This window comes from Macaca fascicularis, chromosome 10 (assembly GCF_037993035.2).
Source record: "Macaca fascicularis isolate 582-1 chromosome 10, T2T-MFA8v1.1".
Taxonomy (NCBI): domain Eukaryota; kingdom Metazoa; phylum Chordata; class Mammalia; order Primates; family Cercopithecidae; genus Macaca; species Macaca fascicularis.
The window spans coordinates 67,248,542-67,270,995 of NC_088384.1; the positions used below are offsets into that span (position 1 = coordinate 67,248,542).

At 39.7% G+C, this 22,454-nt stretch overlaps 2 protein-coding genes across 4 annotated transcripts in view; one reads left to right on the plus strand and one right to left on the minus strand.

Annotated features, from left to right (window-relative positions):
- Positions 1–5,574, minus strand: part of CFAP61 (cilia and flagella associated protein 61) — a 293,282-nt gene extending 287,708 nt beyond the window's left edge. For 2 of the 3 annotated variants that reach the window (XM_074004665.1, XM_074004666.1), the window contains exons 1-2: positions 5,508–5,574; positions 1,389–1,539 (exon numbers count right to left, since the gene is read on the minus strand). In XM_074004665.1, coding sequence (XP_073860766.1) covers positions 1,389–1,531 — 143 coding nt within the window. In that variant the 5' untranslated portion in view covers positions 1,532–1,539; positions 5,508–5,574. Of the gene's footprint in view, positions 1–1,388; positions 1,540–5,437 lie in introns of all 3 variants that reach the window. The other variant, XM_005568227.4, reaches the window with a different exon arrangement.
- Positions 5,575–5,644: 70 nt separating this feature from the next.
- CRNKL1 (crooked neck pre-mRNA splicing factor 1) lies at positions 5,645–22,145 on the plus strand. The gene is made up of 14 exons (XM_015457746.3): positions 5,645–5,809; positions 7,451–7,603; positions 8,623–8,714; positions 9,541–9,699; positions 10,105–10,271; positions 12,539–12,717; positions 14,377–14,547; positions 15,719–15,910; positions 16,608–16,667; positions 17,466–17,546; positions 18,429–18,668; positions 19,815–19,916; positions 20,707–20,955; positions 21,923–22,145. Exons 1-14 carry the CDS (start codon positions 5,759–5,761, stop codon positions 22,088–22,090), a joined length of 2,064 nt encoding a protein of 687 aa, XP_015313232.1. The 5' UTR covers positions 5,645–5,758; the 3' UTR covers positions 22,091–22,145.
- The last annotated feature ends 309 nt before the right edge of the window (positions 22,146–22,454 follow it).

Genomic DNA, 22,454 nt, shown 5'->3' on the forward strand with positions numbered 1-22,454 from the left:
AATTTATAATTACATTCATCAGGGGGGTAATTAGAAACTACAAACTTTAACGTCTTAGGCTGGCCTTAGCTTAAACATTTCAACTGTATTTGATATGAAGCTTTATGAAATCCAAAATATTAGGATATTTAATATTTTCAATAAAAATAATGAGGAACAGGGTTGGGCACGGTAGCTCACGCCTGTAATCCAAAGACCTTGGGAGGCCAAGGCAGGCAGATCACTTGAGGCCAGGAGTTCAAAGCCAGCCTGGCCAACATGATGAAACCTAGTCTCTACTAAAAAAAAAAAAAAAAAAAAAAATAGCTTGGCATGGTGGCATGCACCTGTAGTCCCTGCTACTCTGGAGGCTGAGGCAGGAGAATCTTTTGAACCCAAGAGGCGGAGATTGCAGTGAGCCAAGATTGCACCACTGCACCCCAGATCTGGGCAACAGAGCAAGACTCTGTCTCAAAAAATAAATAAATTAATTAAATAATGAGGAACAGATTCAAGGATATTTATATTCTGGCACCCACAGAAGGTCTATAAACAAACAAAACAGAGAGAAAAAAGATCTTTTAAGGAACAAATCTATACATATTTTAAAGTTCAGAAGAACATTTTGACAGCAGTGGCTGTGAACAAATCCAGGTTTCCAATGTACTGCTTGACCCTGGGCCAGCCTCCCATTCTCATCTGTGAGATGGACATGATACTGGCCACCTCAGAGAAGTGTCAGAACAATTAAATAACATAATGTTGGCAAAGCACAGAGCCTGACATAAACTAATTTCTCAAAATCTGGCAGTTAATATGATTAACTTGTTCTAAGTGACTCCACTAGTGAGTGAGGCAGCTGAGATTTGAACCAAATTTGTTTGAATCCAAAGCCCATGAGAAACCTTTTTGATTTGCATGTTGTTATAGGAAATGGGGATTTGTTGTTCCCAGAGATTTCTTGCTACGTGTTTTTTCACTGTGCAGTGAGCTACCCATTTTCTCACAATAAGCCCCATAAAGACAAAAAGGTAGGATCCTTTTCTGGCATGTCATAAAATTGATGAACCATCTTTTTTTTTTTTTTTTAAATTGAGACAGGGGCCCACTCTGTCATCCAGGCTGGAGTGCAGTGGCGTGACTTGGCTCACTGCAGCCTCTGCCTCCTGTGTTCAAGTGACTCTCATGCCTCAGCCTCCCGAGCAGCTGGGGTTACAGGCATGCGCCACCACACCCAATTATTGTATTTTTAATAAAGAAGAGTTTTCGCCATGTTGGCCAGGCTGGTCTTGAACTCCTGGCCTCAGGTGATTCGCCTGCCTTGGCCTCTCAAAATGCTGGGATTACAGGTATGGGCCATTGCGCCCAACCAAAATTGTGAACATTCTTGAACTTAGTTATGTACTTACAGAAGATAGATGATATTTAGCTTCCCAAACAGCTTGCAGGTAAATTTTCTAATAAGGCTTTTGATACAATAAATATCCTGTGATTCTGTTCTTCGGCAATGAACGACTTCTACCTTTCCTCTTGGAGACGTGAGTACTGACATTTTTTATCCTGTCCCCAAAAGAGAGAAAAAAGTCCACTATTAATCTGCTATGACAAGCCAGTTTGGTTATAACATGCACAAAATTGGACATTAACTCAATTTCCATATGGTCAGAATGAACATGGTGTGAGAATGCTGGTGTGACACATTTTCCCCTGGGTGTAGTCTGTGACGCTGTCACTGCAAACCAGCTGACGTTCCTCCATAGGAGAATGAAGTTTCTGAGAACTGGCCTGTTTAGAAGTTTCTGCAACTATATTCTTTGTTTCCAACAAAGCTGCTAAAAAAAATTCTAACAATAGAATTGGAAAAACATTGAAAGGAATTATTTATGGATTCAGGGTCCTCTTATATTTAATCGGCCACGATGGCATGTGGTCAAGAGTTACTGGGGAAATACTGACAGCTGCTGCCTATGTTCTTAATAGAGTTCTCCAAACTGGAGCCCTGAAGGTCAGCAGTCTTGAGAGATATTTTGAGACCAAAAACATTCCGTAGTTAAGAGTAGGAAATGCTCGCAATAGGCTTCCTGAAGGGCCACCAGGCCCATTAACATCTTTGAGAGGTTCCATAATAAAGCAACTTGTTTTCTTTGTATAACCCAGCCTTTCCCACACTCTTTTGGAACAGAATCTCTAATGACAGCAACAGTGGAGAATCTACTGTTCCAGACGGACACTTTGGGAAATGCTGTTGACAAAAACAGTAGGTCACGAAATGATTTCAATTTCTCTCTCATTGTCTCAATTTCTGTAAGTCTCTCTTTCTTCTCTCTTTCCCTCCCTTTTTTCCTTCGGAGGGAAAACCATTTTATTATATACTAGCCAGTGAGCTCAAAACAGGGAAAACAATGAAGGAGAAATTAATAATGTCTAGACTCCTATCAAAGCTAGCCATAAATATTGTCATTCCTTGTTTTGTTTTCAAATTGAAAGCAAAATTGGAATGAGACATCTTGTTTGTGAAACATATAAACTAATGCTACAAGTATATAAAAATTCTGAACAAAATAAGAAAGTATAATTAATTACATAACTGAATTTGGTAACAAGAAAAGAAGAAAGAAAGCGAGCAAGGGAAATTCTCCAACCAGGTGGCAATGATGTGAGCAGTACCTCAGGAAGTGATCAGATCTGACACAGGTTTTGGGGGTAGAATGGACCTCACTCCAAACAGAGAATTAAAAAATTAAACCATGCATCTACCTGGAACTTTGGAAGGGCCCCTCGGTAAGCAAGGGGGCTAGAAAAATTAAACTCACCAGCCCAAGAAAGTGACAAGCATTCTCTACGCGAAGCTCTACGTAGAAAACAAAATAAAAATACTGCTGAGAAGTCCAAATTCTAAACTAAAGTGGGTATGGCATTCTAGTCCACACAATCTGTGTATTGTGGAAGTCACCAAGAACTTTAGATGATAGACTCTGAAACAGACTATGAACTAAGTATGTTTATAATAAAGAAATATAGAAAGAGAAAAGTCATGAGAAGAGAACAGGTCATTATTTTAAAAAGAACAGAACCTTAAAAAATGAAATATGTGGTTATTGAAATTTAAACTAAGAGGATGGATTAAAAACAGAGAAGAATAAAGAAAATAAACTGGAAGATACTTATGAATAAATTATCTAGAAAGAAGCACACAGAAATAGAAAATACAGAATTCAGTCAAGATACACGTAAGACAGAATGAAAAACATCTGTCTCATGGGAATTCCAAAAAGAATAAATGAAACATTTGAAAATAATTGCTAATTATTTTTAGTATTGATGAAAAGCATGAACCTTCAGTTCAGAGAAGAAAATACAAAGAAACTCCAAATATATAGTAGTAAAACTACAAAACCCTAAAAACAGAAAACTTTAAAGGAAACTGACAAAAGACAGACTGTCTATGAAAAAATAATTAGACTGACAGAATATTTCTCATCAGCAACATTAGACGCCAGTAGCACAGGGGTTAGCAAACTTCTGTAAAAGGCCAGAGAATAAATACATTAAGCTTTATGAGCCACATGTTATCTACACAACTATTCAACTCTGCCATTGTAGCACAGTAACAACCAGAGACAACATCAGCACAAATGAGCACGAATGTATTCCCGTAATTTTTTTCAAATGTTTAAAATGTAAACTACATATAAAGTTTAATGTAAAATGTGTGTGTGTGTGTGTGTGTGTGTGTGTGTGTGTGTGTGTATCCCTAGCTCACTCACAGTCCATACAAAATAGTCAATGGGCTGAATTTAGTCTATGAGCCATAATTTTCTAACTGCTAGAATAGTGTTTTGAAAATATAAAGCGAAAAATAACCATTAACCTAGACTGATAAACCGAGCTAAACAATCCCTTGAAAATGAAGATAAAATAAAGACAATTTCATGCAAAGACTGAAAGAAATTCAAAGAATCTTGTAGAAAGAACTAGGAGATGGTATATTCTGAGAAGAATAAAGTTAAAATCAGAAAGAAGTGGGATGAAAGATTAAATGCTGGGAAATAAAGTAAACACGAATGTGTATCTACAAAAGCATTGATGGCAAAAAGTAAGAAGGATAATACATTTTTCCTTAAAAAAAAAAAAGAGAGATGAACTGAATTGCCAGACAACAAAAATGAGAGATAAAAGGATGGTGATCAGAAGCAAAGTATTCTAACATGTTTGTACGTTTGAGCAAAGGCAACAGATGATTAAATCAATGATTCATTTGGCAAATCAATTGTTTACAGTTACACATTTAAGGAAAATCATTTCAAAGAAACATCTTTTTAATATATTTTATTTTGTTAGGTGGCTTTATGAAAGTGATATAAAATCTTCTCTATTTAAATTTTGAAAAGTGAGATCAAATATCTAAATAATATGGTTAATAAAGAGTTATGGCAAAAATACTGATGTTGGTTATAACTGCAGTTCTAGAAATCTGCATCAATCTTTTTTTGAAAGCAATAGCTGCATTGGTAGACGTGATATTACTACATACACAATATATATTTTCCCCAAAAACCAAAAGAGCCTTGCAACTATGAAAATTATTCTAACAAATGTGCTGCCAAGTCGTGTCATTGTACATTTGTCCAAACTCATAGAATGTACAGCACCAAGAGTGAACCCCAACATGAACTACGAACTTTGAGTGATAATGATGTGTCAATGTAGGTTCATGATTGTAACAAATGTACCGCTCTGGTGGAGGATATTTTTGAGAGTTGGAGGCTGTTAAAGTGGGGAAGAGGTATAATAATTGATGGCAGGAAGCTGTTGAGGGGGGAAATCTCTGTGCCTTCCACTTAATTTTGTTGTGAACCTAAAACTTCTCTAAAAATTTGTCTATTAAAAAAATTCTTTTAACTTTTGCTTAATTTTTCCGTTTTTGAGGGCAGGTTAAGTATTATAATAGCTACATTTACTGAGCATTTGTCTTTAATCCTAGTGAAACAGATGGTATTACCCTTGTTTTATAGTTGAGGACACTGAGGCTAAGAAAATTTGAGTAATTAAGGCACACACAGAATTTAAACATATTTCTTATCACAAGACTGAGTTGTTTTCTAGTTACTCTATTTTTTACTTTCATTTTGTCCTAATATCTGGCTTCTAAGTACCTTCTGTTATTTTTAATTCCAAGCCTTAGAGTTAATTATTTGGGCACAACTGTCCAGAAACCAGAAACGAGGGGGCGTGGACCCAGAGACTACAAGACCTAGAATGCAATGCAGAGCCAGACAGCCTAAAAGGGCGGCAGCTCGCCCCTTCGCATACTGGGAATGGTAGTTTCCTCGCTCTCCCTTCGTTCCCCCGCCCCTCGAGCATCCAGATTGGAGCTTCGACCCTACTCCCTTGCAGGGCGCCACGGCTAGACAGAGCCTCTCTTCCTTGCCTGGTCATCCCAGTTCTGGAGGCTGACCTGGGGATACGCCCTTGACGCCCTGAATCGCAGTCCTCGCGTCGCTGCTAGTCAGGCCGGCGCTACCCACCTCACGCGCAGCTCCAGGACGCCGCACTCCGCGCGCTGCTGTAAGGAGGACGCGCAGCCTGGTCCCCATGGAAACGGTGCCACGTCCGTCACGGCGCATGCGAGAGGTCAAAGGTCAGCCTGGCGAGTTCCGCTTCCGATTCCGGGATCCTGTTTGTTGTCGGAAATCTTTGTGGTTTCGGTGAGCTCTCAGACCGCGGATTTCTAGCTTTCGTGCGGGGGACAGGTGCCCCGAGGTCCGCTGCTGCAGACATGGCGGCCTCCACCGCGGCCGGGAAACAGCGGATTCCCAAAGTGGCCAAGGTAGGCGATCGCGAGGGGCCTTGTGGGAGGTGGCCCAGGAGAGGGGCATCCCTCAGCCCTGGGGGTGCCCCGGGCGGGAGACAGTGTTCCCGCCGGGGAGAGGGCCCACCCTGAGAGATGGAGAGGAAGGGTCAGCTGGTGGTGGGGCGCGGGCTCTTGTCATCGCGGAGCACGATGGGGTGGTTTTGCAGGGAGGAGGAGTGGAGTGGTTCAGTGAAGATTTACTGACCCAGGCACTGCACTGGGCGCTGGGAAGCTACGCTCGGACGCTGGCCAGAAGCAGTACTCAAAACACGAGTGTGTGTATGAGGACGATCTTGCCAGATGTTACTGAGAGGCAAAGTAGAATATGCCATGGGCGTGAATAAGGGGGTCGTATGAAGGGTTCCTGAGAGTAAATTTTGCTGAGGAAATGACCTTTAAGCTGAGACTTGAAGACTGAATAGGAGTTAGCCCAGCTGACAGCGGAGGGTGAGAATAGACGGCAGTAGTAGTATAGTATCATAAGTTAATTAAACAGTAGATTTACTAACTGGTATTTCCCTCGATAGCTGATACTTACGAAGTGCTTAATATGTGTCAGAATTTGTCTGAAGCCTTTACAGATATCCTCCCTCCAGTCTTTCTTGAGCCCAGATGACTCTCTTGAACTGGACCTTTACGTAACTATTTGTCTGACTCGCAAAAGTAATGCATGTAGAGCAAGTAACAGTGTGTCTGGCACTTAGTGCTTATTAAATATGAGCTATCACCATTATCATTACTCCACACGTGGCATTAAATAACAATTTTTATAATTCAGCTACGTACACTTTTATTGGGCATCACCGGTCCAATGGAAATACAGTGCACAGCACATGAAATTTTAAATTTTCTCCTATCTACATTAAAAAGTAAAAGCAAAGCAAAAAAAGTGACATTAATTTTGATAATATATATTTTATTTGAACTAATGTATCCAAAATATTATAATTTCAACATGTAATCGGTATAAAAACTGTGAGATAGTTTGTTCTTTTTTTCATACTTCATCTTCAAAACCAGTGTGTATTTTACATTTACAGTCCACCTCAATTTGTGCTCACCACATGTGACTCATAGCTACTGTGTTGGACAGCACAGCTCTAAGCTACGTTAGACTGTAAACTTCTAAGACCTCAAGAAACTTACAGTCTAATGATGGGAACTTATTGAATAGTGCCTTTGACTTGAGGTTCCGTGAAAAACCATACCCACTTTTCCACCAGGGGCATTAAATAAGTTGAAGAATTCTGCGAATGCAGGTGGTAATGCTATTAATAAGATGTGCTACACATCTTGATAAACCCTCTGGTCAGAATTTTACCTACACAGCCTCAAAGTTTATTATTATACTCATCTAAAAGGGAAAACTTGGTATTATTTTTGCCACCTTTTTCTCTTGAGACTTTTACCTGTGGCTTTGTAGTAGATACCATGAATAAGAGAGAAAACATAGTATTTTTTTTTCTTTTTAGTCTCATGGAGGATGGGAACATGTCATACAAAGAGAGCATCTTGTGATAATACTAATGAAGTTCATATCCTAAAAAATGTATGTTTGTTTCTTAAACCTTGTGTGAAGAGCATCTACTAAAAATAGAAATGTCTTGTTCTTAAAAGGTGAAAAACAAAGCCCCGGCTGAGGTACAGATAACTGCTGAACAACTCTTAAGAGAGGCTAAAGAAAGAGAACTTGAGCTTCTTCCACCTCCACCTCAACAGAAGATCACAGATGAAGAAGAATTAAATGATTATAAACTAAGGAAAAGGAAGGTCAGTCAGTGTGGTATCTTTCAGTCCACTAATTGTTAAGAGTGTATCAGTCAGAGTTTGAAAAGCTGGTTGGATTCTGTAGGGCAAGATGAGGTTAGTGTTCCTAGACACATGAATAATGCCTTCTGGTTACCAGATAACAGCATTTTTCTGAACTATATAAAATATGCCTTGAGTTGTCTGGTTAAAGTATAAAACAATTGAATCTGCATAATTTTTGGTACTGAATCAAAAATGGGTGGAAGTTTAGCAGGTGAAACAACGGACAACTGGAAGGGGGTATGCTTAGTAAGGCTGGACTGTGTACTTCTGTCTATACCACCTTCTGTGTTAAGAAATGAGATCTGGCCGGGCACTGTGGCTCATGCCTGTAATCCCAGCACTTTGGGAGGCCAAGGTGGGCTGATCACCTGAGGTCAGGAGTTTGAGACCAGCCTGACCAAAATGGTGAAACCTCATCTTTACTAAAAATACAAAAATTAGCCGGGCGTGGTGGCAAGTGCCTGTAATCCTAGCTATTCAGGAGGCTGACATGAGAATCGTAGGAACTCAGGACGCAGAGTCTGCAGTGAGCCGAGATCATGCCACTGCACTCCGACCTGGGCGACAGAGCGAGACTTTGTCTCAAAGAAAAAAGAGAAGAAAGGAAAAGGAATTGAGATCTGCAAAAGGACTATGAGAAGACTTTGGGATCTGATTTGACCTCTTCACTCTAGAATGTGGGACTGTTTTAAAGCATGAATTCTGTTATATATGAAATTCTGAACGTTACCAGAGGACTTACGGGTAATAGTCAAAATATTTTTTATTAGGGACAAGCATAGACTATTTCAAAGTATCAGTTAGTTGATTGTAACCTTCTGTAGTGGATTTCTTATTCCTCAAGGATTCCAGGATGTAATTTCTCTTAAATATGAACAAAATGAATAACCAGTTTAGTACAAGACTTAAAATAGACCAAGGGTGCTGTCATTTTTAGTCATTTGCCCTTTGACTTGACCCTTTTTGCCTTCTTCCAGACTTTTGAAGATAACATAAGAAAAAACAGGACTGTAATTAGTAACTGGATAAAATACGCACAATGGGAAGAAAGCCTAAAGGAGATTCAGAGGTAAAATTGCTGAAAGTGTAGTTTTGTGTATAATGATTCATAGGTTAACAGATACCAAAAAGAAAAGAAGAAAAAGTTAAAGCACAGATAAAAGATTGTGCCTCGGGTAGAAATTGTCAACTATGGTTCCATGAAACCCTAGGGTTCCCTTGAGGGCCTCAGGAGCACTGGGGTAGAATAGTCCCGGAGGGCGGGGCGGGAGACACTTTACAGATTGATCTTGTCAGCTGTAGCTAAAGTAGCACAATTTCATCTGCTTTCTATATATTGAGATTTTTTTTTTTTTTTAATGTTTAGCTGAAAACCAATGGCCAAAAAAATAAAAATTGCAATCTGGCCCTTCCTGTTGTCTCGCTTTCTGCATTCTCCCCTCATACCTCCTTCCCCCGCTGCGCCTGTGTACGTGCCACTCCCTGAATATATCATGTCTCCTTATTGTGAGGCTTGGCTGTTCTCCTCGCCTGGAATGAGCACCCCCTCCACAGCAACCTTAGTTTCCTGGTAAATTGGAACTTGCCTCGAGTTCTTGTTTCTAGAGTTACCTACTACTTAGCCTTTTCCACCAGACATTTTCATTTCTTCCTCTCTGCTTCCTGTGCAGATCTTGACTATAACATAAATCACATTGCATTATAATTGCATGCATGTCTTTCTATAAGACTTTGTAAGGTACTTGAGAGCATTATATCTTTTCATCATCTTACGCCCAGAACCTGGCTCGTGGTAGACACCTAATAAAACATCAGGGCATTCCAGATAGTGTGAAATAACCGCTGCATGTGTTGTGTGCACTACTTTTGATGCCCTGCAAATCTTGCTTCTTAAGGGCTCGATCCATATACGAGCGTGCTTTAGATGTAGACTATCGAAATATTACACTCTGGCTGAAATATGCAGAAATGGAGATGAAGAATCGCCAAGTCAACCATGCTCGAAATATCTGGGACCGGGCCATAACAACGCTGCCTCGAGTCAATCAGTTCTGGTAAGTTTCTGATAAAACAGCCTTTTGTAGCCTAGAAAAGTTCCACATTTTCTGTATTTATTTTATTTACATGATGATAGTTTAATTTTACATCCTACTTTTTCTTTAAACATAAATGCTTTTTAATGTCCCATAGTCTGTTAAGTCATAATTGTGATGTTCTACAGCTATGTAATCAAAACTAAAATTTTGGTTGCAATCTTTTGTTCATAAGCTTCTTGTTGAACTAGGCAACTTTTAATAAAAAATCTTTTTTTCCAATGGTTCACCCTTTTTCAGATTTATATTTCAATAACAAAACATGTTCGATTTAACCTTTAAGAAAGATAAAATCTTAAATCTTCCTCCCATTCAACAATGGGAGAACTAAACCACAGCAGATATTTTCGGGTGATTTTGTTAAAGGTACAAGTACACATACATGGAGGAAATGTTGGGAAACATTGCCGGTGCCCGGCAGGTGTTTGAGCGCTGGATGGAGTGGCAGCCTGAGGAGCAAGCCTGGCACTCCTACATCAACTTTGAACTGAGATACAAAGAGGTGGATCGGGCCCGCACCATTTATGAGCGATATATCCTTTGGACGAGAACTGAGTGGTGCCATGATTGTCCTGGGTGCTGCTGCTCCTGTAGAGGTGTCTCATGGTCAGGACACACAGTCATTGACATCAGACTAGAAGTCAAGAATGCCAGTTTATCAGCTTCCCTATGTTTTGTAGGGAAAGAGATTGGTCAGAATGAAAATTTGTGATCTGGGTAATTAGTCTTTTCTAGTGAGAGTTTGGGTTTATTTTATTGTAGTGCTGAAAACTAATGTTTCCTCATGGAAAATGATATTCCTGGGAGATTGTTTCCAGGACATCAAGGAGATGCCAAAATCGGTGATGCTTAAGTCCCTGATATAAAATGATGTAGTATTTGCATGTAACGTATGCATAGCCCCCCATATAATTGAAATAATCTCTAGATTACTTATACCTAATGTAATGTGAATGTTATGTAAATAATTGTTATTCTGTGTATTTTAAGGTATAATAACCAAAAAAACTACATGTTCAGTATAGAAGCACTTTTTTCTCATGAATACTTTATCTCGGGTTGGTTGAATCTACAGATATGGAACCCATGGCTGGAGGACTAACTGTACTAAGGTTCTGGCTGCCCTTGCCAGTCCTGTTTTTCTAAGGTTGGTGTTGGTCATTACTACCGTTACTGGAGTTCATCAAAGGTTTACTGTTTATTGGCTGTGTGGCTCCAGTGAGTCATTTAACTCCTTTGAGTCTTCGTGTCCTCTTCTTAAAAACAAGAATAAAAACACCTTTGTTGGGCTGTTGTGAAGATTAAATGATACACATGAAAGCACTTTTGAAACTGAAGTACAGTCATTCCTCATTATTCACAGATTCCATATTTGCAAAATCACATATTTGCTAAAATTTATTTGTAACCCCAAAAATCAGTAATTGTGGCACTTTCACAGTCATTTGTGGACATGCACACAGCATGAAGTCCAGCAAGGCGAGGCTCTGCCTTCTGGTCTTAACCTCGTATAACCATGCCCAGAGCTTGGAGACAGGAAGGGCCAGTGCCATGTAGTGCAAGGAGCTCCGGCCCTGGGGCCAGTTGGGGAGTTTGAATCTGTCAGTGGGGCAGCCTCAGTCCAATCGCTTAACATTTCTGAATCACTTTTCTTACAAAATAATGAAGATAGAATCTGCTAGGATGAGTTCTTTTTAGGATTTAAGATGATCATGAATGTGAGATTGTATATATACATGTTTCCCCTAGGCACAGTGGTTCAATACTCAATAATTAAGTGTTTGCAGTGACTACATAGAACATAACTACCACAAATAATGAGAATCAACTTTACAATGCAGTATTAAGATCTTTTTATTTTTTTACTCTTCTCTCTTTAGGTGACAGTGTTAAGATCTTAATTATGTCTAGTAATTTTAATATTATTAGTTTGACAAAAGCTTTTATAGTACTTGCTATGTGCCAGGCATTATTCTAAGTACTTTACAAATATTGTGGTTTAATCCTCATAACAACCTTGCAGTGTAGGAACTTCTCCATCCTACAGATGAGGGAGCTGAGGCATGAGAGATTAAGTAGCTTGACTAGGTTCTCACAGGTGCTGATGGGAGTAGAATGTGAACCTAGTAGAGCAGCTTCAGAACTGATGCTCTTAACTTCTTTGCCATATTTGAATGTATTATTACTTTGGAAATTAATGATTTATTCAAGGAAGATAGATTGAAATGGCAATTCAAAACTTTCTGCTTTGACTCTAGTTAACAGTTTGCTTTTTATAACTTTTTTTCTTAATTATTAGTTCAAGTATTAATATTTTAATATAATCGGTGCCATTTATTGAACAGACCATTATTGACTACTTACAGTGCTATGTTCTTTTGGCCAGAAACAGTGCTAAGGGCTTTACATACATTTTCTCATTTAAAGCTGGCAGTAATCCAGTGAGGCTGGCATTATATTTCCCTGTTTACAAATGAAATAGCTGAGACTTTTGACAAGTTTGGTGACTTATCCGAGATCACATGGTTGGTAACCTGGGTTGAGATTTTTCTTTGCTTCCAAACTCAAGTTTGTACCCACCACTAAAATCTTAACTAAGCACTGGAGGAAAATAGAGATGAATAAGCGTGGCCCTGCTCTCACGGAAGCCACTGTTTAGTTCTACGCTTTTGTGTGTTTTATTCCCCTAAAATTGTAGTTTGAATTGTTGGGGTTTCAGGCTTTGGTATGGTTTTGGTGTTTACTTACCATTTTTTTAAGCCATGCTGTTTTGCCTGGTATTTCCTTAATCCCCTTGCACTTGTCCTCGTGCACCCTGATGTTAAGAACTGGATCAAGTATGCCCGCTTTGAAGAAAAACATGCTTATTTTGCCCACGCACGGAAGGTGTATGAGAGAGCTGTGGAATTCTTTGGAGATGAACATATGGATGAGCACCTGTATGTCGCCTTTGCCAAGTTTGAAGAAAATCAGAAAGAGGTAAGTATACTTAACTTCATTGTACTGTGAAACAGCTTAGCAAAGATTACATTTTGTGCATGGTGAGTTCATTTCCATTTTTTCTTACTGACATATCCCTGGAGATGTTTTCAAAATGCAAAAAACACAACTTCTCACAGAGAGCAGCGTATATATGTGACTAAGCTACAGATGGGAGCTGATTATAGATTGTATTATACCTGTCTTAATTTTATTGTGCTTTGTTTGAAAATTAAGTCTTTTAGTCTGAATGCCCGTAAACTGAGAGCTAGTCTTTTAGCATCCTAAGTAAAGGACTTAACAGATAATAAATGTGGGAAACAAAAAGCATAAAGCCCCAGAACAGAAAACAAAATTTAGAATGGAAATAGACATTGCCCTACAAATAAGATATTTCTTTTTTTCCCTTGTTCCTATGAAAATAGCTCAAATATTGAGAGGCTGAGGTAGGAGGATCGCTGGAGGCCAGGATTTTGAGACCAGCCTGGGCAACATAGTGAGACCCTGTCTCTAAAAAAAAAAAAATTGAGTGGGCATAGTGGCGCACGCCTACAGTCCCAGCTACTTGGGAAACTGAGGCAGGAGTGTCACCTGAGCCTAGGGGTTTGAGACTACAGTGAGCTATGGTCGTGCCATTGCACTCTAGCCTGGGTGACAGAGCAAGACCCCATTTCTTTAAAAAAAAAAAAAAGGCAGTTCAAATAATACAGAATTGAGATCCATCCAAATACAGGTTTGAGCATTCCCAGTCTGAAAATCTGAAACTCAAAATGTGAAACTTGTTGAGTGCTGACATGACACTCAAAGGAAATGTTCATTGGAATGTTTCAGACTTTGGGTTTTTGGATTAGGGATGCTGAACCAGTAAGTATAATGCAAATATTCCAAAACTGGGAAAACATCCCAAATCCAAAACATGTCCAGTACCAAATATTTCAGACAAGAGATACTCAGCCTATACAAGGTCTTGCACAGACCATGCTAAGGAGTTCAAATTCTGTTCGGGCCAGCAGGAAGCATTAAAAGGTTTTAAGCGGACAGTGATTGGATATGATTTATATTTTAAAGAGAGCCTCTGGCTAATTCATGGAGAATATATGGGGGTGGATGGCAAAAGTGGAACCAGGGGAGACTAGTGAGGAGACTTTTGAAGTGGTCCAGGTAAACAGTGGAGCTTGATGGCTGGGGGCTGGGGACGAGCGAAGGGCTGTGTGGAAGAGATTGAAATGGCAGGGCATGTTGCAAGAGTGAATATGGAGAATGAGGGAAAAAGAGGAATTGAGGATCACCTGAAGGCTTTGGCGTGAGCAAGTATGTGACTGTAGGTTAGGCCTTGCCTACTAAGATTGGGAAGATGGGGAGAGTCCCAGGTTGAGTGGGGAAGAAACAAGCTCAGTTTTGGACCTGTTTGAGATGTGCAGTAGACATCCAATTGGCAGTGTTAGTTAGGTAGACAGTATTAAATGTGGAGCTCAAAGCAGGGTACTGGTCCATCCTGACGGAGATACCTTCAACAAAATGGAGAAAAGCATCTTACTCAGGACATTATGAGGCCTCAAATTCTAACTTAAAAGTAATATTTTGGTACATTTACTCTCCTACTTGTGACTGTCATGAGAATATTGTGTTATAGAAGGTAATCATCCTGTCTGCATTTAGTTTGAAAGGGTACGAGTGATTTACAAGTATGCCCTGGACAGAATTTCAAAACAAGATGCCCAAGAACTCTTTAAAAATTATACCATCTTTGAGAAGAAGTTTGGTGATAGGCGGGGTATTGAAGATATCATCGTGAGCAAACGGAGATTCCAGTACGAAGAAGAAGTAAAGGTGAGCGCTGGTGTGGATGGTCAACTCTGCAGATAACCCAAGATGTGCTCATCAATACTAGCAACACTAAGATGAATCATAGCAAGTTAGCACTACCAGTGATTAATCTCTTGATGATGTGCCTGTGATCAACTGGCAGCTATTTCAGACAAGTAGGAATAAACAAGGCTGATAGAAAAGGCAAGCAAACAACACTTGGATTTGGTCTGCCACTTACATGTTGTAAGTTATTTTGTTGATTGCTGACTGTGTGTAGAACTGGAGCAAAAGAAATGTGGACTCCATTCGAGCTCATTGTTGGAAGAAGGTGGAAGAGTCAGAGATTGGTCCAAAAACCTGTTTTGCACATCACCTTTGAGCTTAACTGCCTGAACAAAAGATGTATGCTAGACAGGGTTCCACTGGCATCTCTTTTTCTGTAATGTACTATTTTGATTTCAATTCAAAGAGAATAGCATTTTCCTTCAGTATTCTGCTATGTATTTAAAAATACTCTTGCTTAAAAATTAGCCGGGTGTGGTGGTGGGTGCCTGTAGTCCCAGCTACATGGGCGGCTGAGGCAGGAGAACGGCATGAACCCGGGAGGCGGAGCTTGCAGTGAGCCAAGATTGCGCCACTGCATTCCAGCCTGGGCGACAGAGCCAGACTCCATCTCAAAAATAAAAATAAAAATAAATAAAAAATACTCTTACTTAGTCAAGTTAATTAAGATACCTCCAAGCAAAGGACTAAATCTGTTATTAAATGTGGTGGTAGGTTAGCAAGATATGTGAAAGATGAATTACTGTTAATTGGAAAGGCAAGTTTAACAATTGTGAGCATGATATAATTCTATTGTTGTTACAGACATAATGATACATAGTCACATATTTAAGCAAATGCATTGGTAAGAATAGGCATCTAATTATTGACTATCATGAGAGTGATGACTATAGATGAAGGGGTGCTTGCTGTGGGACACCTGGCCAGTAATCTAACCTCTGTATTCCTGTGTCTTTTCTATTTATGCAGTCTCAGGGATGGTGTTTTTAAAATGAGAGAACATGTAAAATTTAGAAGAAAAGGTGCTAAAATATAGAAAGTCGGCCTGATGCCTTTTTTCAGCTTGCTTAACCTGGCAAGTGCAGCTCTTGGTTTTGTTTTTTATTTATTAAACTGGTTGTCTTTCTAGGCGAATCCACACAATTACGATGCATGGTTTGATTACTTGCGCTTGGTAGAAAGTGATGCAGAAGCTGAAGCCGTGAGAGAAGTCTATGAAAGGGCCATTGCCAATGTCCCACCCATTCAGGAGAAGAGGCACTGGAAGCGCTACATTTATCTTTGGATCAACTATGCACTCTATGAAGAATTGGAGGCAAAGGTGAAAAAACAGAATTATGTGTCAGCTGTTAATGGTTTCCTCTCCTCTGTATTCACAGCTCACCTATTGTGGATATTTATAATTCTTGAAACAAGGAAATTTAGTTTTAAATTTTTATAGGCTTCTGTTCAAGCCATACAGTTACATGTTCACTCTGCAACATTTTAAACTCTCTGTGCTTGTTATGGCCACACGTGAGGGGCTTTTCTTATTTTGGTTTGATTTTTACTTGAGGCACAACAAGATATCACTTGGAACTTGAAAGAGAACGGTGAACCAGCCCTTAGTTTAATTAAATATAGTTTCCTGGATTTGCTCATTAATAGGGGTAATTATGGCTAGATTATGCATTTTTGCTTTTAGGAAAAATCAAGTGGCATTTTCAGAAATCATTTGTATTAACCTTCTGGGTTTGATCTGAGACTACGAAATGTCTTTGTTTCTTTCCGCCATCAGGCAAAAAGTCTTTCTACAAAGAAGGGCTTAGAGTTTGGTGTCTTGTTGGTGATTCTTAAACTGAAGTTTCATGGCCATTCATACTTTAGATCATAAATCAGGGTTGGCAAGTAACAACTTGTGAAACATACTCAGTTTTGGGGATGTACCTTTTTACTAGTATCAGTAAAATTAGTAACTAGTAAAATGAGTGTTAGCAGCAGACTTCAGTATTTTGTGAAAATTTCTTATCCTAATACAGGATCCTGAGAGGACAAGACAGGTGTATCAAGCCTCTTTGGAACTAATTCCTCACAAAAAGGTATGTTTGCTCTAAAGTGTTCCATTTCAAACAGGTCAGAATCCTCTTCTGTTACTTGTGAAGTAACTCAGTGAAATAATATTGATTGATAAAATATTTCCCTGACCCACCATGGACAACATAAGTAAAACTGAGATATGCACCTTGCCTCTGAACACAGCTCACAGTCTAGGTCGGAGGACTGCCTGCATTGACAAACAAAGGAAATTCAGAGAAGGCTAGGTAATTTGAATAGTCTGAGTGGAGGGAGAAAGATTTCCATGCAGAGAGCACACAACATGTGTCGGGGACACAGAGGCAGATTTGTTGGTAACAGCGAGTGTGTCCATGCCCAGATCAATGTGCCCCTTGTGTAGATGGTTGAGATGTTACCTCTGCCTTGTTTCCCAGCACGAGAAACAAAACGTGTTTCCTTCTGTAGAAGTGTTGACAGAGTTACTTTTCAGAATAGAGGTAGGACATTCTGCCCACATACAAGCACGCCTACAAAACAAAGTCTGTTCTGAGTAGAGGCTATCGTGCCATGCAGTACAGTACAGTATTTGGATCATGATTCTGAGGAGAGGCTACCATGCCAGGCAGTACAGTGCAGTATCTGGATCATGGGATGTGGGTTTCTAGCTTTTGTGAAATGAATGTGGTCTTTTTTGCTTGTAAATAAGCAGAGTACATTCCTCTTACTCTGAAGTTTTAGAGAAATAGAATTACCAATGGCCTTGGTTAATTTAAATTTACTTTACTTCAATTTAATTTGGATGAGGCTTTTAAGCTAGATATTTTTGTGCTTTTGTTTTCTAGTTCACATTTGCCAAAATGTGGATACTGTATGCACAGTTTGAAATACGACAGAAGAATCTGTCATTAGCCAGAAGAGCATTGGTAAGTAAAGAAAGGATCAAGATGTCTGATTAAGTTCTATGAGAAAGAAATTAAAGTCTTGGTGCTTGGAAGTTATACAATTCCTACTTTAGAAAGTGACAGAAGTATTATACCTTTATAGCCTGGGACATGTTAGAAAATATGCATCCTCTGTAAAAACACTGACTAATAATGCGTAAATTATTCTTATTACCTGGGGTAAATTACATTTTGTTTCAATATTGGAAACTTCTCTAGCTACCAGTTACTAGATCTTTCCACAGACTAGAATTGGTAATCTGATCCTGTGCAAGCTTTTTGGTGTATTAAACGCACTTTTAATTGTTCTACTTTTTTTTTTCCTTTTTTTTTTTCTTTTCCTGTTTATTGGTTTTTTTTTTTTTTTTTTTTTTTTTTTTTTTTTTTTTTTTTGAGACAGGGTCTCGCTCTGTTCCGCAAGCTGGAATGCAGTGGCACAATCTTGGAATCTTGGCTCACTGCAAACTCTGCCTCCTGGGCTGAAATAATCCTCCCACGTTGGCCTCTCAGAATACTGGGATTACAGGCATGAGCCACCATGCCTTGTCCTTTTTATTTATAGGAGGTGTTATGCATCTGACATCCATATTCCCTAGGAGATCCTGAGAAACTTTCAAATCTTATTTTATTTAGTTGCCCAAACAATTCTGGAACACTGCCTCTTGCTGAATGAATTAGAGGAGTTTCCTTCAGCCTTTTGTCAAGAATCAGTAAACATTGTGATACCACAGAGGGAAAGAACGGTAGGCCACGTTGACTTTGCAAGATTCTTCCTCAGCAGAGGACAACCTCTAGGGCAGTGCAATAACTGCACAAATTGAATCCACTACAGTATCATAGTGGTCTGGTTATTTTATTTTCCAGGGAACTTCCATAGGCAAATGTCCAAAAAACAAATTATTTAAAGTTTACATAGAGTTGGAGCTACAGCTTCGAGAATTTGACAGATGCCGGAAGCTTTATGAAAAGTTCCTGGAATTCGGACCTGAAAATTGTACCTCGTGGATTAAATTTGCTGAATTAGAGACAATCCTTGGTGATATTGACAGAGCACGGGCAATCTATGAATTAGCCATCAGTCAGCCACGTTTAGACATGCCAGAGGTGAGCATCTCAAGTCAAATACCATTTTAAGATACTTGTTTAGTCTTACTTTAGATGACCATCTAAATGTGGGTGTATTTTAGAGTATAAAGATGATCTAGCTAACTTAGTCTCTTCTGCTCAGATTAGGCTTGTATGTGGAAAGGTGACTGTCGGGGACAGGGGAGGTACCCCTCCTGTTAGATACCAGTAGACATCCAGGATGATGCCCAGGATGAATTGGGATATCGTGGGGGTGGGTGATGCCCCTCTCCAACAGGGAAGCCTAAAGGGGCTGGGGAAGATGCCAGGCAAAGAAGCAGCCAGCAGGCTGGCCCACCTGGAGAACAAGGGGGATGGAGGTGGGAACACATATCCCTGTATTCTCTAAACCAGGATGTCCTTGCCACTACTGTTGTCACTGTCCTGAAAGTCGTCGCCTGCCTTCAGTAGTTAAGCTTGACCCACAAGGTAGCACCAAACCACAGCTAGGACCAATTTGAATCTCACAGGAGCCGTAGAACTCACCCAGTTGTTTTGTTAATCTCATGCACTGACATGACCCTGCATTTAATGGTTTGGCCCCCTGACTGCGTTAAGGCAGAGCTTTGGGTATCACTGAGTTTGTCAGTTGTCCTCAGCTCCTCCACCAGACTGCCAGGTCTCAGGTGTCCAGGCCACGGTTTATTCATCCTTATGCCCTGCCAGGCTGCACCGAGCCAGTGCTCACCTGTTCAGTGAATGCTTGTTGCATTGAACTCTGATAATAACAAGGAGTGTACAGTAGAGGTAAGAACATACATACTGGCTAACCTGGGCCTATTTTCTCTCTGGAAGCTCAACTGCATGTAGCTGGAATATGAAAGAGTACCTGGGAGATGCTTGGCAAGTTTCTCAGCTCTTGATAAGTCAACCATTTGAAAAACTTCCAAAGAGAACCTCTAAGACTGAATCCAAGGCCCTTTTTCTGTAATCTGAAATTCTAGCCAAGTTTTGGCCAGCTTATAGATACCAATGTTATTTGTCTTATCCACATGTGTTCTTTAGTTGTTCTGTAAAACTCTTATGTTCCTAGATGTAGGTTAGAGTGATACTTAAGCTGTGCTTTGGCTGGGGGCATGCTGCTTTGCAAATGTCAAGACTGACCAATTTACTTGTCTTTCTTAGGTGCTTTGGAAATCATATATTGATTTTGAAATTGAGCAGGAAGAAACAGAAAGAACACGAAACCTTTACCGACGGTTGCTTCAAAGGACGCAGCATGTCAAGGTATCCGTTTGCTTTGTAGATGATCTTTCATTTTGCTTGAATCAGCAGTCCGGAAGAAAATACTCTATTTCTGTATTTTAAGTGTGTGGGGTTTTTTTGTTTTTTGTTTTGTTTTGTTTTGTTTTAAATGACTTCCTTGCTTCTTAAGAGAAACATGAGTCTCAGAGGACTTTCGAATGTTAAGTTTATACCAGGTCATTGTTTATGTTGCATGTGAATAGCTTGGGTATCACAAGATTGAAAAAAAGTTAAACTTTTTTTTTTTTTTTTTTTTTTTTTTTTGAGACAGTCTCACTCTGTCGCTAGGCTGGAAGGCAGTGGCGCAATCTTGGCTTACTGCAACCTCCTCCTCGCGGGTTCAAGCAATTCTCCTGCCTCAGCCTCCTGAGTAGCTGGGAGTAGAGGTGTGCGCCATCACGCCCAAGCTAATTTTTCTATTTTTAGTAGAGATGGGGTCACCTGTTGGCCAGGATGGTCTCAATCTCTTGACCTTGTGATCTGCCCGCCTCAGCCTCCCAAAGTGCTGGAATTACAGGCGTGAGCCACTGCGCCCAGCCAAGTTAAACTCTTTTCAAGAGTTTAAAACTATGTCAGACATTTAACTGTAGAATGTAGAATGACATATTTTCAGTGTTTGTATTGAAGCATATATTCATTGTTTTAATCTGTGAAACACTAGTAATGAACACATCTTTCTGATGTCATTAACTGGGAATTCGCTTTATTATTACTACATTAGTGTCTTCTGAGTGACATGGTTAATTTGGTTCAATAATAACTTTTTTTAAAGGTATGGATCAGCTTTGCTCAGTTTGAATTGTCTTCAGGAAAAGAAGGAAGTTTGGCTAAATGCAGACAAATTTATGAAGAAGCTAACAAAACCATGCGAAACTGTGAAGAAAAGGAAGAGAGACTTATGCTGCTGGAATCTTGGCGAAGTTTTGAAGAGGAATTTGGAACAGCTTCAGATAAGGAGAGAGTAGACAAACTCATGCCAGAGAAAGTCAAGAAGAGAAGAAAGGTCCAGACGGACGATGGGGTAAGATCTCTGCCCTGGGACTGTTCATCTCACGTCACATGAGTAGAAACACATCTGACTTTGAAATGTAGACTTTTTAGTGGCATATGTACAATCTTAGAATGGAAGCAGACCACCTGGAGTAGGAGATGGTTGCAATCTGGCTGTTATGGAAACACGGGGTAGAGCATATGGTCCAGTCAGAGGTGGAGAATGAGAAGGGGTTGGCAAAGGTGTTTTGATGACGGTTGAGTCTGGGAACTTCATGAAGTGTGATATTTTTAGAGCATTAAATAGGAAGTCAGCGTGGAGGAAGACTGAAGCGAACTTTCAGATAGCAGCCTATCCAGAGAAGGCTTGTAGGCGATAAGAAGGAGTTTGGTGGGAGTCAGTGAAGGCTGTTTTGCATAAAATGACGTGACCAGATTGCTGGCATCTGGCATCTCATACTGGTAGACTCAAGGGGCTTAGACTGGAGAAAGAAGACCCATCAGGAAGCAGTTTTTATAAGCTAGCAAGACATGGAAGCTGGAACTAGAACAGGGCCACAGGGCCTGTTAGAACAGTATTTGGAAGGTGAAATCAGTGACTGATAAGAGGTGAGGATGGGAGGGTAGGGAGTTGGAATAATAATGCACAGATGTATGACTTTTGCTACTGGATGAATATTATGTAAAAATCGTTAAACATTTTCTTAAACCTAAGACTGCACAATGTAGTTGGAGACACTGAACATCTTGGTTGGCTGTAGAAGAGCTATGCTTAGATTTTTAGAATTTTTTTCTACCATTTTAGTTCTCACTGAGCTACAGTTGCTGCTTACTCACTCCCAGTCTTTCAGACCCAGCCCTTGTTCTTTCTGTAGTAGACTTTGATGTTGTTTTGTAAAATGGAGGTAATCCTTCGGATTTCCAGTAAAAAACCTTCATTCTGATATGTGAGTGTATCACCCATGTTTGCTTATCTTTTCATTGTTTTATTTCTGTAGTCTGATGCAGGCTGGGAAGAATACTTTGATTACATCTTTCCAGAAGATGCTGCCAACCAGCCTAACCTCAAACTCCTGGCCATGGCCAAACTGTGGAAGAAACAGCAGCAGGAAAAGGAGGATGCTGAGCACCATCCAGATGAGGACGTCGATGAGAGTGAATCCTGATCTTTTTTTCATATTGACAAATGTTTTGTTATTTTTATAAATTAATTGTTTGGAACTCTTGTGACTCCTGGAAGTTCTTACATATTTCACCAGTAAGAAACTGATTGGTATCTTTGATAGCTACTTTTTAAGTTATTTTTTAAATGCTCTTGGGTTAGCTAGGGGTGGGGATTGCAAGTAAAGGACTTTTTTAACTGCTGGATTTCTTTTTCCAACTGAGTCCAAACTTTTCTAGCGTCTGTCCACATCATGCATTAGAAAATGTAATTAAGGTAACATTCTACAGTAACTTTTCATGTCATAACCATAAAGATAGTTTATGCATTCATCTGAAATGTGTAACTTTTTCATGTCTTCAGAGTCA